General features: G+C 48.0%; 1 protein-coding gene across 12 annotated transcripts in view; it reads left to right on the plus strand.

Annotated features, from left to right (window-relative positions):
- The window catches only part of LOC113583577 (neogenin), a 70,131-nt gene that overhangs the window by 32,794 nt on the left and 23,514 nt on the right, over positions 1-13,823 (plus strand). For all 12 annotated transcript variants that reach the window (XM_035523842.1, XM_027019973.2, XM_027019980.2 and 9 more), the window contains exons 3-7: positions 2,932-3,207; positions 3,599-3,749; positions 10,538-10,674; positions 12,614-12,768; positions 13,281-13,401. In XM_035523842.1, coding sequence (XP_035379735.1) covers positions 2,932-3,207; positions 3,599-3,749; positions 10,538-10,674; positions 12,614-12,768; positions 13,281-13,401 — 840 coding nt within the window. The remainder of the gene's footprint in view (positions 1-2,931; positions 3,208-3,598; positions 3,750-10,537; positions 10,675-12,613; positions 12,769-13,280; positions 13,402-13,823) is intronic.

Here is a 13,823-nt window from a genome sequence, read left to right on the forward strand (position 1 = left end):
GCAGTCGCAATTATAGGTATTGCAGAATTGCCACATTCTTTTAGTTTCCACGTGTCTTTCATTCTTGTCTGCCCTCATTTCCCACTTTGTTTAAAATAACATCTTGGATCACTCAGATGCTAAATCATTGCCACCAACTCCTGAAGTCTTTAATCTGGGAATGTATTAGCAATGATACTTGATCATGGATGAGCTAATGAAGTGTCTTCATGTTTGTACCCTCCTCAGGCTGTAAGCTGAGTCATGGTACACTGCGGTCACTGTGCAACCAGCTTTAGGGAGGCTAAGGATATCTTTTTAGTAATGATTTGTTGAATGGCAGTTTCTGATCTTAAAGGGCCCCATCATGGAAAACTGGATTACCTTGCTTTATTTTGAAGTAGTATGTAAATATTGCTAATGGTTCAAAAACACAGTTCACTCCCCCTGTCCATAAAAATCTATGTATGGAATCTAAACTGCAAAAACTGCCCGTTTTGAAACGGCTGTTTCTATGTCATGAGAACAACCTATTTGCATATCTCCACCTATTCACCCCGCAGCAGTTTAGCCCCACCCAGCTCTGACTGTTTTTGAGCAAGGCACAATACAGGGCAGCCAATCAGAACAGAGATCATTCACCTCCTATCCATTTTTAAATGTGCAGTAACAAACAATCTGTTCAGTTCTAAGGGATAAAGGTTGAAGAGTGGTCATGTAAAAATTAATTTTGGAACATGTCCATGTGTTTGTGTTGCTTCATCAATAATGAATATAAATTTAAAGAAAAAGGTACATTTGTAGAACAACTGATATAAAATAAAAGCCATAGCAGATTACAACTGAAACCTTTCAAATGTTTAAAAACTGCGCAGGCTACCAATAAATTCACTCACCAGGCTCAAAAAAGGTAAGTATGTATAACTGTCATCTTTGTAAATTATCGCTGAATGAATCATATGTCTGTAAGGGCACAGTCCTGCATGGCAATGTGTGCATGGACTCTTGCCAGTTCTGGTGTGGTCCTCGCTGTTTCGCTGATGAATGGCTGACCGTGTGGTCACCAATCGAGGTCCAGCTCTGTTTGCTCCCGCCCAGCTGGATGTGGGGTCCTGGCCCATGCCCCCTCACCCTGCGCCTGCATCACAGGGGCTCTGTTGCTCTCCAGGGCCCCCGGGGTTGTCGGCCACGCCACCAACCCCAGGATCAAGGCCAAGGTGGGCTGCTGAGGAATTAGTGGGCAACAGTGTTCTAGCAAGTGTTTGTGAAGGGCAGCAGGAATGAGCGTGGGTGTTCCCGCCTGCGACTGCCTGGGGTGATGGCGGAGGGGCGTAAGACTGAAGCGCCTTTTTAATACCTGTTTGCTGAGGGCCATCAGAGAATAGACCCTGGGTAGGGGGAGGAAGGTTGGGGGTGGGGGTTGGGTTGGTCAGAGAGGGGGGTGAGAGAGAGGGGGAGGTGCCAGCAGGGGTCAGAGAGGGTAGTGGGAGAGGAGGGCTACGGGAAGTGGAAGGTTTGGAGAGGCAGTTGGGGGAGTACATGGGAATGAGGGAGGGGCCCAGAGGGGCCGGTTTGGGGGCGCGGGGGTGTTTGAAAGCATGCTGTTGGTATTTCCCATATGCGTGTCACACTGCTAGCCTCAGACTCTTCTACTGATGGGCCCGCAGGTGGGACTGGGGGGGGGGGTGATGCGGAGCAGAGAGAAGTGGGATGTGTGTGCGCGTTTGTCCCACATGACACCAAAGGATTGGGTGTGCAGCTTTAATATGAGTGAAGGTTTGTCCCATTATAGATATAAAAGAGAGTGGAATCTTTTAAGAGCAGCTCATCTGTCCTGAGCATGAAATGGAGCTCCCCATTTTATCTGCAACTAGTGAACTCAGTAATGAGAGAGAAGTTTCATGAAATGTGTGTATTTTGTGCGTGTGTCTGTGCAAGTGAGTGGTGGTGTTGGGAGGCAGAAGTTTCTCCCCACAGGTGGCAGGCAGCCCAAGGCTTAAAGCTCTCCCTGACACCACTGTACACTAGTACACCCTGCATTTGTTGCATTTTCTTGTTTTTTAGCTTTAGACTTTGTTGTCTAGACTGCATTCATGTTTGTATAGTTGCAATAGAATGTTTTCATATAATTTCTCTGGCGCCCATGTTGAGTGGCCTGTGTTGTGCAGTGATCTAGTCAGGCAGCTGCCCCCAGCTGCACTGGCATGTTTGGAGAGGCCCCTGTCCCTGCTGCGGCCCCTTCTGCTGTCGCAGAGTACTCAGGGAGGATCTGGCAACCACCTATCAGCTGCAAACCTGTCAACAGCTCTTTCTCGGACTGGTGCCATCTTCTCTCTTTCTCTTTCACTCTCTCTCACACACACACACACACGCACACACACACAGAGACACGTGCGCATACACTTGTGGCACGTACACACATGTACACACACGCACGCAAACATTTCTCTGTATCGTGTGGTCCACAGCAACCCCAAATCAGCAGAGAGAAGCAGTTAGCCAATGAAAACATTAGGATGTCACTATTTCTTTGCCCTGCTCTCCATGTTTCTGGCTGCCAAAGTGCAGGGTGAGCCAGGGCTGCAGAAGAGTGAAGTGCTACTGGAGCTGTGGCCATTACAACCCTCACCTCCCACAAGTGTGTGTGTGTGTGGATGACGGTGAACAATTTCCAACATTATATCTTTTCTCTTTTTTTTTTTTTTTTTTCTCCATCACATTTTTACCCTTTTCTTAACCCAGTAAAACAGATAATTTACAGCAGTCACAGGTTGTCACAAGCAGGATCTTTTAGTATAGGTACGAAGATTCCTGTGCCGTTATACTACAAAGTCTTAATGAAACTGCATTGTCACCTTAGGAGTCACGGGCCTGTGTTTGGGCCCACCTGACTGCTGTGTGTGCTGTTATATCTGTAGTGCACTGACGCTGAGCGCACTCTGTTGCCCCCAGGCGTGCCACGCTTCTCAGGCCAGCCAGAGGCCGTGTCTGTGCATGCTGGGGGCAGCGAGGTTCTGAACTGTGAGGTGAGCGCTGAGCTGGGCCCCTTTGCCCATTGGGAGAGGGCGGGCGTCGCCGTGGAGATGGACGGGCGCCTGGTGCAGTTGCCTAACGGGGCACTGGTGATTAGCGAGGCCTCGAGCGCCGACGCCGGCCCCTACCGCTGTGTGATAGAGGGGCTTGGGCCGCTCAAAGCCAGCGAGGACGTCCAGCTACACGTCCTGCCAGGTACCGGCACATGGAGAAGCACCACTACACTACACTCCGCGTGTTGGGACTGCACTCTCAGTAGTTTCCTGCACAGGGTGGAAATGGATGAATGATGACATCTCTGCATAGAACTTCTATGTTACAACCTCAAACTGAGAACTGACTTCTACAACAATCATAATAGCAATTCTAAGAATACCCACGATCCATGCTAACAATATTATTTACTTACATTTTTCATAATCTTTGTGTAAAGGTGTAATTTATTTTTACCATTTACTGTTTTCCTTTGGTCCATTTCATTATACTGTGCAGTGATACTTGGAGGAAAGATGTCCACGCTCTGATTGGAGTTTTGTTTGTTTGTTTGTTTGTCCTGAGCGAGTAACAAAGGTTTGCTCCGTGTCAGGTGCCGGGCTGGAGGAGAGATTGGAGGTGCTGCTGGGCCCTGTGTCCCTGGCCAAGCCTGTGGGAGAGACTGTGCTGCTGCCATGTGTAGTGAAGGGCTCCCCGGTTCCCACCATCGGCTGGATGCGCAACGCCAAGGCCGTGGACCAGAGGTGAGCATCTGCCGCTGCTTCCACTCGTTCTGGCGCTTGCAGTCACATGCTGGTCACGGGCGCGTGGTGCGTGGCGCACGAATCCCAACACGCTGTGCCTGCTCACGGCTCTGCTCTTCCAGAGTACCAAACCCAGCTGATGACGGGCGTATAGTGAAAGTATGACGTCACTCCTCTCTCATTCCGGCCAATCGGTCTTGCTGACCTCAGAACGAGGCCCGACGTGCCACATGGAGCGCAGCGAAAGCCAGCACCACAGACTCGTAACCACGGCGCCAGAGAGAGAGAGAGCGCACTGGGCCCTCATCGAGGGTTCTGACAATAACGGCGCCATTAGCCTGTAGTAACTCCTCTTGCTGATGCCAGTGGAGCTCTTATTTTTAGGGACCTCATTTGGGAAACACATCATTTCAATTGCTAAGTGCTAGCATGCCTCCCTTACTGTTTCTTGTTAAGATTTGCACTGGATTATAATGTGGGCTTCAGAAGACATACTAAAGGGGCATCTGCGACACTTGTGGAAGTGACTGCGCAATTATTATACCCTATTATGATCAGTCATGTAGATGCAATAATGGAGAGAGAATTTTAATGTGCTTTGGTAGGACTCCTGGCTTGTATGAAAAGCCACCATCATTCCACTGTGATATTTGATTGTATGGAATTTCATATGTATGTACATACGTGTGTGTGTGTGTGTGTGTGTGTGTGTGTGCGCGCGCGTGCACACACATGCATGTATGCATGTTTGCCCCAGATAAGGCCATCATAACCCTGCCTTATACAACCTGATTTGTGTGCCTATTGAGAAGCGCACTAAGGCATTTACAAAGAGTAAATTGCCCTGCACTGTGTCTGGATTGTTTGTACGATGGCCAGTTCCCCAACTCTGATGAGAATGGGGAAATGACTTATCTTCAGGAGGCCATTCCACCACATAGCCATCATGCATGCATGAATTATGTATATGTGACAGGAATGTCCCAGCATGTAAATCAACCTTAAGCACCTCCGATCCATCCCTTCTCCACCTAGCCCCACTCACTCTTGTTTGATGTCATTGCAGTTATTATATTTACCCTGCCACGAGGTAAATTCTTTGCATTTGCAGCATGAGAGACTTATTGGCTCCTTGTTCCCAGTGCGTCATCGTTATTACAGACATGCAGGAGTGGGTGGGGGTGGGGCAGAGGTCGTCTGGTTAGCAGGAAGGAGGAGCTGCCCTGCCTCTGTATGGCTGTAGGGCAGGATGGCACCTGCATGCGGATAAGCCTGCTAATGTCCTTGTCTTCAGGTTGGGCCTTTCTGCAGCTACACCACGCATTTATTATTTACTCCCCTCACCCTCTCCCGGCACGCTTTGTGAGCCAACGTAGATAAGAGTGATGAATGTAAAACTGAGTCTAATGTATAAAGTGATTTATCTTAAACCAGTCAGTTACTGGAGCAGAGGTTCTCATCTCTTATGTGATCATCGGAACTTAACATCTGCAGGGCAGAAGTCGGCCAGGTCCGGTTGTCTTGTTCTAGGGCACTAGTAGCCATGTAAGTGAGAACTTCCTGCTGGTGTCGATCTGCTCAGTCTGTCCTACACATTCTTCTGTGTGGAAGGCCAGGTAACAGCTGGCCCGAAGATAATCAGATCGGTGGGCTGTAGTTCACGGTGTTTGGGCTTTGATTAATTTCTCTGAGCTTCTCATCAATGACGGTTGTAATCTGCCCCACAATTTTGGGGTTTTCAAGATTAATGATAAATTCACCACCTCAATGCTTCCCATGTAAAGTTAGTGTTTTTCTAAGAGATTAAGGTGCACGGGGGTGGGGCCGAGGGGAGGGGATGATGACTTACGGAGGAATGGAAGAGGAGGAGGAGGAGGAGGAGGAGGAGGAGTGGAGGAAGAGGGCAAAGCAAACTTCATCCAAAAAGAATGTGTTCTCATCATCTTGGCTAAATTCCATAGCGATCATTGCGAGGTTTACAGCACACATTTCCTGTAGTAATAAACTAATTGTGCTGGAAACAAAGCTAAATTATCAACGCTGGGCAGTGTGTGTTTTATGGCTTATTTTTGTGTTTTCTTATCACAGTGCACAACATTTTTCCCAGGCTTGTCATTTATATTCCACTGCACACTCTCCTTCTGAAATAATATTTTCCCCATACATTCCATAACTCCTGCTTTAATTCCGGTGCTTATAACAGGTGATTATTGGATTGATGGTATTAAAGGGTGGACCAAGCAGACTTGGGCTGTTTGGGTAGCAGGCATCCCCAGGTGGATGCCACCCGCATCCCAATGCCACTCGGGCCCTCGCTGCCCTGCCGGCTCATGCCTCTCACCGCCCGGCTACAACAGGCCCGAGCGGCTAAACGTCTAATTGCGGGTCTTCGCTCAATTGCCGGCACGAAATGGAGATTACTGGCAGAGTCCATTTGCGCTGTAATTGCCTCTCTAATGGACTTCCGCCAGCATAATGCATTCTTGATGTCTCCACTCCCTGCACCCAGCCCACCCTTCCTGCATTCTAATTCCACTATATCGCCCGCAGCACTGCGACCCTCCTGGTCCGGGCCGAGACCTGGCGGCTGCACGCATCGCCCCGCCGGAAGCGTGGGTGTCGTCAGGCCCGCTCTGCAGCTGCAGGGCAACGGAAGCCTAAACCAAGTATCTGCAGCGCAGCCGAACTCCCATGTCCCCGCTCCCGTCAAGCGCCTCTGAGCTGTAATTAAGAGGTCATCTGAGCTGGAGCTCCAGCGTATGCTGCCTTGCAAAGCTGTGCCTCGTGTCTGATTTTCGATGGGCCATTTCAGCCTTTTTGCACCTCTTCTGTCTGGCCACTGATCATTTTGAGAGCGTAGCATGCTGGCTGCATGGCTATTCTCTGTGGACTGAAAAATTGCACCCCAATCGGTACTGATTTAGGTCCAGTTTTCTAAATCCAGATTTGTAATTTTAATCTCAGCAGGGGATCCTGGAAAATTATCAGAGATCAGGTGTAAGGGGAGACTTCATCCAATTCGGAAGTGTTGCAAACAGAAATGCCGTGTGTATGTGTCCCTGTGGAATACCTGCTTCACTGGTAAAGCCAGTGGCTGAGAACAGCCAGAGGCACTGGGATCTCCATCACTATCAAGCAGAGAAAAGAGCATCAAAAAGGAGGGTCTGGCCATCTTCTATGAGACATCATGGCAAGCTATTCTAAATGGGTTGAAGCTAGTGTTAGAAATGACAGAGTATGGAAAATCACCCAGGGCGGAGTCGATCTGAAGGAACCAGGCAGCAGAGCAGGACAGGGATAAGACAAGAACGTCTGCATGCCTTCCTGCCTTCCGTCAATGTGCTGAGTGAGCCCCGTTTCAAAGTCCTAAACCATTTGTTACAAAGAACATATCCCTGCATACTGAAGTGTGTTTTGCAGACACCTTGCCTCTCTGAGTCCTGCGCTCGCGGATTTGTGGCTGGAAGACCTTTCTGCCGTTTTCCTTTCAGAACCTCGCCGCCTTGGCAGGGTGCTTGTGCTGCCCAGGATGCCAGCCATGCCTTCCAGCACCTTTGTGTGGTGCAGCCTTCAGCCAGAGGTTTGTTGTTTTAGCGCTTATCTCAAGATCATCTTACAGCTCGCAAGGTCTTGCTAAACGACTCCGGCTGAACGGCATGCAGGGGCTGGTCCTTGTCAGCCCTAGTGGTCATTTAGAACAAGCCAAGCTTAAACAAGCATTTAGCATGCCCACAGAGTTGATCCCCCTGGGCGGGTGTGTGAGTGCTTGTGCACTGGCCTTTAATCCATGCGGATCTTGCAGATCAATATTGTCTCTGGAATGTGGCTTCTTGAACTGAACTCAGATCAACTGTATACATTTTCACCTTATGGTGAAGATGATTGTTTGGTCCATAAAACAGTGTTAAGGGGAGTTGTACAGAACCGTGTCACCATATTTTGATTATTGTTGTATCTCACTTCTGGATCAGTTTTAACCCCCCTCCCCAAACCCCTGCCTAGAGATTAAGACTTAGAATGCCAGAGTGTTTATCTGGAAAGTTGGCAGATGATGCACAAATTCCTGGGACAACTGATTCCTCCCTTGAGACAGTGCTTTTGTGCAAATAGTTGGCAAAATCAGTTTCCTTTGGTTTGATTCTGACCATACTGATGGTAAGCTGTTTTTTTTGGACAGTGATCGCATTGCTGATTAGAACGGACTGTCACGGAGGGTGCTAGTTAAAGCCTAATTGTCTAAAAATTGTCCTCCTTTGTTGATCTGGGTTTTAGTAGCAGTCCAGGTCAAAGGTTTGTTTGACTCAAACATTTTAGTTGATCAGGGTTCGAATAGTGGCACACAGAGTATATTATAGTAATATGTTATTCATCTCTAATTTATTTTTAAAATTCCGTATTAAGACCCACTGTGGGAAGTGTCCGTGTGGCTGGTTAGATATGTTGCCATAAATTGGCAACAGAACTCCTGTCACTTGTTCTCCAGCTCCAGCAACACGCCATTCATCTCTGGCAGGATCGCGCACACACACACACACACACACACACACACACACACACACACACACACACACACACACACACACACACACACACACACAAAAAAAAAAAACAACAACTCCATGTGGTGTGTGCCTCTCTCTCCTTTTCTCCTCTATCTCTCCTCCTCTCTCTCTCTCTCTCTCCCAGTATTGACCCTTCTCTTTCTCCCTCTCTCCCTCACATCTACAAAAACCCAATTACACCACTGCCACTGTTTTATTGTCTTCATAGGTCTTGTTGGGTTGATAAAGCAGTTTCTTACCCTGAAGAACAAGCCTGCATGCGTTCAGGACTGCTGTGTCAGCCTCAGCTCTCTCTCAGTCCCACAGCACTGCCTGCCCAAGTTCTTCTCAAACTCTGGAAGGCAGTGACCCAGAGTACTGGGTATGCGTCGTCAGTTCCAGACCTTGAATTAGATTTTAATTAAGGGGCTTCTCACTTACCCGAGGGGGGCGGGGTTGTTTAGTGAGGCACACGGATCCCTGGGGGTACTCTCCTCACATGTTCCTTTACCGTGCCATATACTGTCGTTACAGGCTGTGGCAGTGGAACTGACTCTATCTCTGCACCTTCTAAGGCTGAGCCAAAGTTAACGTATGGAAGAACGTATGCATGGTTAGGAGATGAAGCACCATAGACCATAGCCACTTCACTCTGTCGCTTTATTTACAGGGAAGAAGGAGCTCGTCACCATATTTGTGCAGGGGTCTGGGAAGATCCTGATGGTGAAATGAGGGTACAGCACCTAGAATGGGACCTAATTAGGGCCCAGCTCAATGTGCGGTGCCAAAAGACAGCCAAAGGAAGGGACCTGTCTCACATCTGCAGCTGTCCCAATGCGGTGTCTCCTTTTTTTTAACAGTGGATCTCTTTGCTAGGCCTCTTTTTATGTGACTCCAGTTGTCTGTCAGTCACCAACCGCTGTTGCACCACCATGCATGAAAGATGTTACCAATTGCCAAATATGAGCAGCCACACAGTAAACACTGTCTTGTAACTGTCAAATTGGAAACGAACCTCGGCTCACGGCACAGATTCGTAGATTCGCGGCTGCAGGCTCTAGAATGCACTCTCTCCCTCGAACCCCTAGCAGTTATGAGCCTGGAGTGGTTGAGTGTGGGTTGAGTGATGCTTCCTGCCTAGACTACTGAGATGAAATTGAGCTTATGTAACAGTAGGTATAACCCAGGTTAAAAATAGTAATGATAAAGTTACCTCGAAGAAAAATGACATTAGTGGAATAGTGAACAAATAGGCTTCTATCAGCACTTAAATAAGAAACTCCGTAAGTCGATAAGATGATGATGAATCTCCATCTTCATATTCTATAGTAAACTGGTGAGTTTGGAGACGGATTGGATTTGAGTCTAGAGATCCATCAGACCCCTCTGGCCGCATACACATGCGGTTCTGTGCGCTGCTGCTTGTCTATTGATTTTCTCCCTCCCTCTCTCCCTGCTGTTATTACGCACTGCTGCCTAGGCAGTACCCTAGATGTGCAGTCCCGAAGTCCTGAAGCCGAGAGTGTCATTAGCTTAGGTGCTGCGCGGCCCATAAAGGAAAGACTTTAGCAAATGGAAGCTATAATGTATCCTGTTTGGACTTCATTTCCACCTTGCATTCAAATGTAGCAGGGGGAATGTAGCTGAAATGGTCCAGGTGTGTCTCAGTGTGCCAGTGGATGCTGGGGTGACTTTTTCTTTTGTTTCATGCCATATGAAAGGAAGGCAACATTTTTCAAACTGCAAAGTACTCGGACTAGTATATGTGCAAATGTTTACATGGACATTTACATTCTAATCACTAAATATCAAAATATTATGTTGTCTCTAAAGGACATTACAATAAAGGTGTATAAAGGTCCACAGTAATGGAGGCTGAAAACTTTGACCGCCGGGCCAGAAACCAAATGAGTTATTCTATATTTGCAGCTGTCAAGTTAAAACTAGTCCCAGTTGGTTCCTCTACTACACAGTCTTCCTTTGAAAGCACCTGCAGAAAGTGTGGACTTATGGTTGTCTGTCTGTGTGAGCAAGGTGCTGTTAGTAGATGGAGAAATCTCTCTGCTGTCGTGTTTCGTGGCCTTCGGGGAACATTCGTGAGCGACGCTGCTCCTCTCCAGCTTCCCCAGAGTGTGTCTTCTCGGGCCCGCTCTAATAGCCGTATCCGTACTGAGGCTTCCACTACAGAGTGTTCCCACGCCCATACCTGACCACTCCTCCCTGTTCCTTTTGCCTGTTCTGTTGCAGCGACGAGAGGATCTCTGTGATCGGCGGAGGCGTACTGCGCATCGCCAACCTGACGTCGGAGGACAGCGGGACCTACAGCTGCCGGGCGGACAACAGCAACGAGAGTGTGGAGACCCAGGCGAAGCTTACCGTGCTGGGTACGCTGCTGAGCATGCGCGCTACGATGCGTTCTGTGCGCGCACTTTGACCTTTGCAACACATGTTCCCTTCAAAGTGACGCTTTCTTTTGTTTACCCCACGCACCACCCCATCAGCTCTTCTTGTGCTGGTCTCTAATCTTTCAGAGATTTTAAAGGATTCACAATTATCACAAGTATTTTCAAAAAGTGTCTCATCATACCCAGGCTGCTAATGCCAGAGGTAGACCCAAGCCCTGTTGCAAATGTAGGCTAGTTGTAACTGTTCTTTACAGAGAGGATTTTGAGACAGTGTTTTGTGTGAACTGCAGTGGGCATAGCTTTAATTCATGTCCTTCATGTTGCTCAGTAAAGACCTCCTTGCACAGTAAAAGTGATATTGCCAGGCTAGGATGAGGAATATAACCGTTTCATAAGGACACTGTGTGCATCACCTGTTTCATCCTACCTCTAAAACAAGAGCTATGGATACAAGAGAGGCAGAAACGGTGAGTGACTGCTCCATGTGGCAGTCAGAAGTGTGAGTAAATGAAAGAATGACTCACTTTGCCCTCACATAGAGTGCGTGTGCTCACACGTGTGCCTCAGCTTGTCTGCCACTCCCTGGCTTGCGGTTTGATGTTTTCCCTACTTTGTGTGACCCTTCCAGCAGGTCAGGCAGATCCGCGTCTCCCAGGACTCGCTGCTGCTGATGTATTCCTGCACTTTATATTTCTGGGGACTTTTTTTTACCGCTCCATTATAAAGACTGACGCATGGTCGAATCTGTGTGTCTGCGCTCTGCGGAAACCGCTTCCCCAGGAGAAACGACGCGTGTGATTTGGCTACTGCTTGGCAGAAACGAGCCTTTGGTCTCCGCCTCTCCCAGCCACAAAAGCCTTGTGGGAGATGGGCGTGATCACAACAACAAAACAACCCGCAGTGACTGTAAATAACTTTGAATGGCAGCAATTTCCTTTATTAATAAAGACAAATATGCGATTTAGGATGTCCTAGTCACACATCCCACATCCCATTGTTGCTCTGTGGGATCTGGGAGCTGTGGATGGAGCACTCGGAGACCGCTCTATGAGTCAAAACCGGTGGTCACGTATGGGCTCATATGAGCACTGAACCTTTTGTGTAGTGGAACAGTACCTTCATTAGACCATAAAGGGCAGCTTAGAACTCCACCTACTGCAGGGTGCTCATATGTGTATGTGCTCTGGTTGCTCTTGTTATATTTGTGGCAAAACCCTCCTCAAAGTATTTTGTTTTCGCTTCAGTCAGAAGATTTTGCTGCTTGAGCCACAAAATGATGAGTGTCTTTGCAGCTGTGTTGCTCATTCTGAGGGGATGAAACACTGGAGTTCTTTAAGTAGCTAACTTTAGATAAGCACTAAACCATAGAGTGTCTTTCTTTTATATTGTACTCAGCAAAGTGCTGGTGTGTGCTATTAACATTTAAAAGTCTGCTGAAGTCTTGGGTGGTCGTTTCAGAGCTAATAAAGGCCATCATTCACATGAACCAGTTCCCCTTTTATGAGACGTATTTGCCGGATCAGATGGAAATGCCCTTCGCATTTCTTAATATGGGTTTCGGTTACATTTTTAAAAATCTGCCCATAGACAAAAGAATCCTCTGCCCACAAAGTAGCCCAGTTTGCAAGTGAGTGCCCACGGAGAGATTGCCATCTCTGATCCTGCCCTCATGCTCCGTGAGAAGTGTATGAACTAAGAGCAACATTTTAGACATGTTCCTGTGTAGCTGATTTGGCGGGGAGGGGGTGCTGTGAATGCTGTAATTACTGCATGTATAAAATGAAAAATTGTCTCCTCCTCTTTGTATATCGTTGGAAAATCCTTGTCTCTGGTTGAGGAGGCCACCAGTTGGTGGTAGCTCTCTACAACCCTCTGTCTTTTGGACTGCCTGATCTCCTCGCCGTTCTCCATCTTCCAGTTCCTCCTCAGTTCCTGAAGAAACCCTCAAACATCTACGCCCATGAAGCCATGGATATCATTTTCGAGTGCAATGTCACAGGCTTCCCTGCCCCCACAGTGAAGTGGGTGAAGAACGGTGATGCAGTCATACCCAGCGACTACTTTAAAATAGTGGTGAGTGTCTGCTTACTACTGCTGCTCCAACGTCTCTGGGCCGGGACAGTCCCCTTATCTTTAGGGCTGGATCAAATGCCAGTTTGCACTGGGATTTGGATCCCACTGGAAATGTGCAAGACTAGACTGAACAGAACAGTTCAGCTCATTCTAAACCTGGCAATCAACTGAAACATAACACTTTGCACTGAGACTTCTGTGATGTTTTGAATTATCAGCATGCGTATGCCACTGCCATTGTCCATTTAAATATGTGCATGATTAGCTTGTGGCTAAAAAAGTGTGAGACGATCTGTGCTTCTTTTTGTGTGCGTGTGCGTGTGTGTGTGTGTGCGTGCGTGTGCACGCGCGCGCGTATATATAATTCCTAGGTCTCGGATGCCTTGATCTTGAACTTTAGTGCCCAGCCCTTCTCAGCCATCCCTTGTGCAGCTGCAGCCTCATGGCGGTTTTGACTGAGTACTGCTTAACAATTATATTTTTCTTTTGTTTTTGTCCATTTTCTGTGGCAGAATCAGCATGACCTGCAGGTGCTTGGCTTGGTGAAGTCTGATGAGGGCTTTTACCAGTGTATGGCTGAGAATGAAGCTGGAAACATACAGGCCGGTGCCCAACTGATCATCCTAGAACAGGGTAAGAACTCTTCGCCCTGCTGTGCCCTGCCACACCCCACCACCCCGCCTCTTCACCACACAGTGACTGTGGCATCTCTCAGATCAGTGACTGGCAGTGCATACTGCTGACTGAGGTGGTGATGTCTCCACATCTTAGTCCTACCCAGTCAGCTAAGAGATTATGAGGGAAAGACTACAAAGGCTTTAAAAGTAGCGTTTGTTTCGACAACCATGACTGGATTATCACCGCTGCCGAATTATAGTCAGGCGTTTGTTTCTTTGTGCTGTTGGTGGAGTCAGCACAGCCAGGCAGATTCGCATGCAGGTACATGTTTCGGTTTTCACGCTTTGAAGAACACACAGGAGATGGTCTCTCTCTGTTACACACGCACATGCGCTGTTTCCACCCTCCCCTTCCTTCTCTCCTTGCATGTGTCATTG

Source organism: Electrophorus electricus, chromosome 2 (genome assembly GCF_013358815.1).
Source record: "Electrophorus electricus isolate fEleEle1 chromosome 2, fEleEle1.pri, whole genome shotgun sequence".
Classification (NCBI taxonomy): Eukaryota; Metazoa; Chordata; class Actinopteri; order Gymnotiformes; family Gymnotidae; genus Electrophorus; species Electrophorus electricus.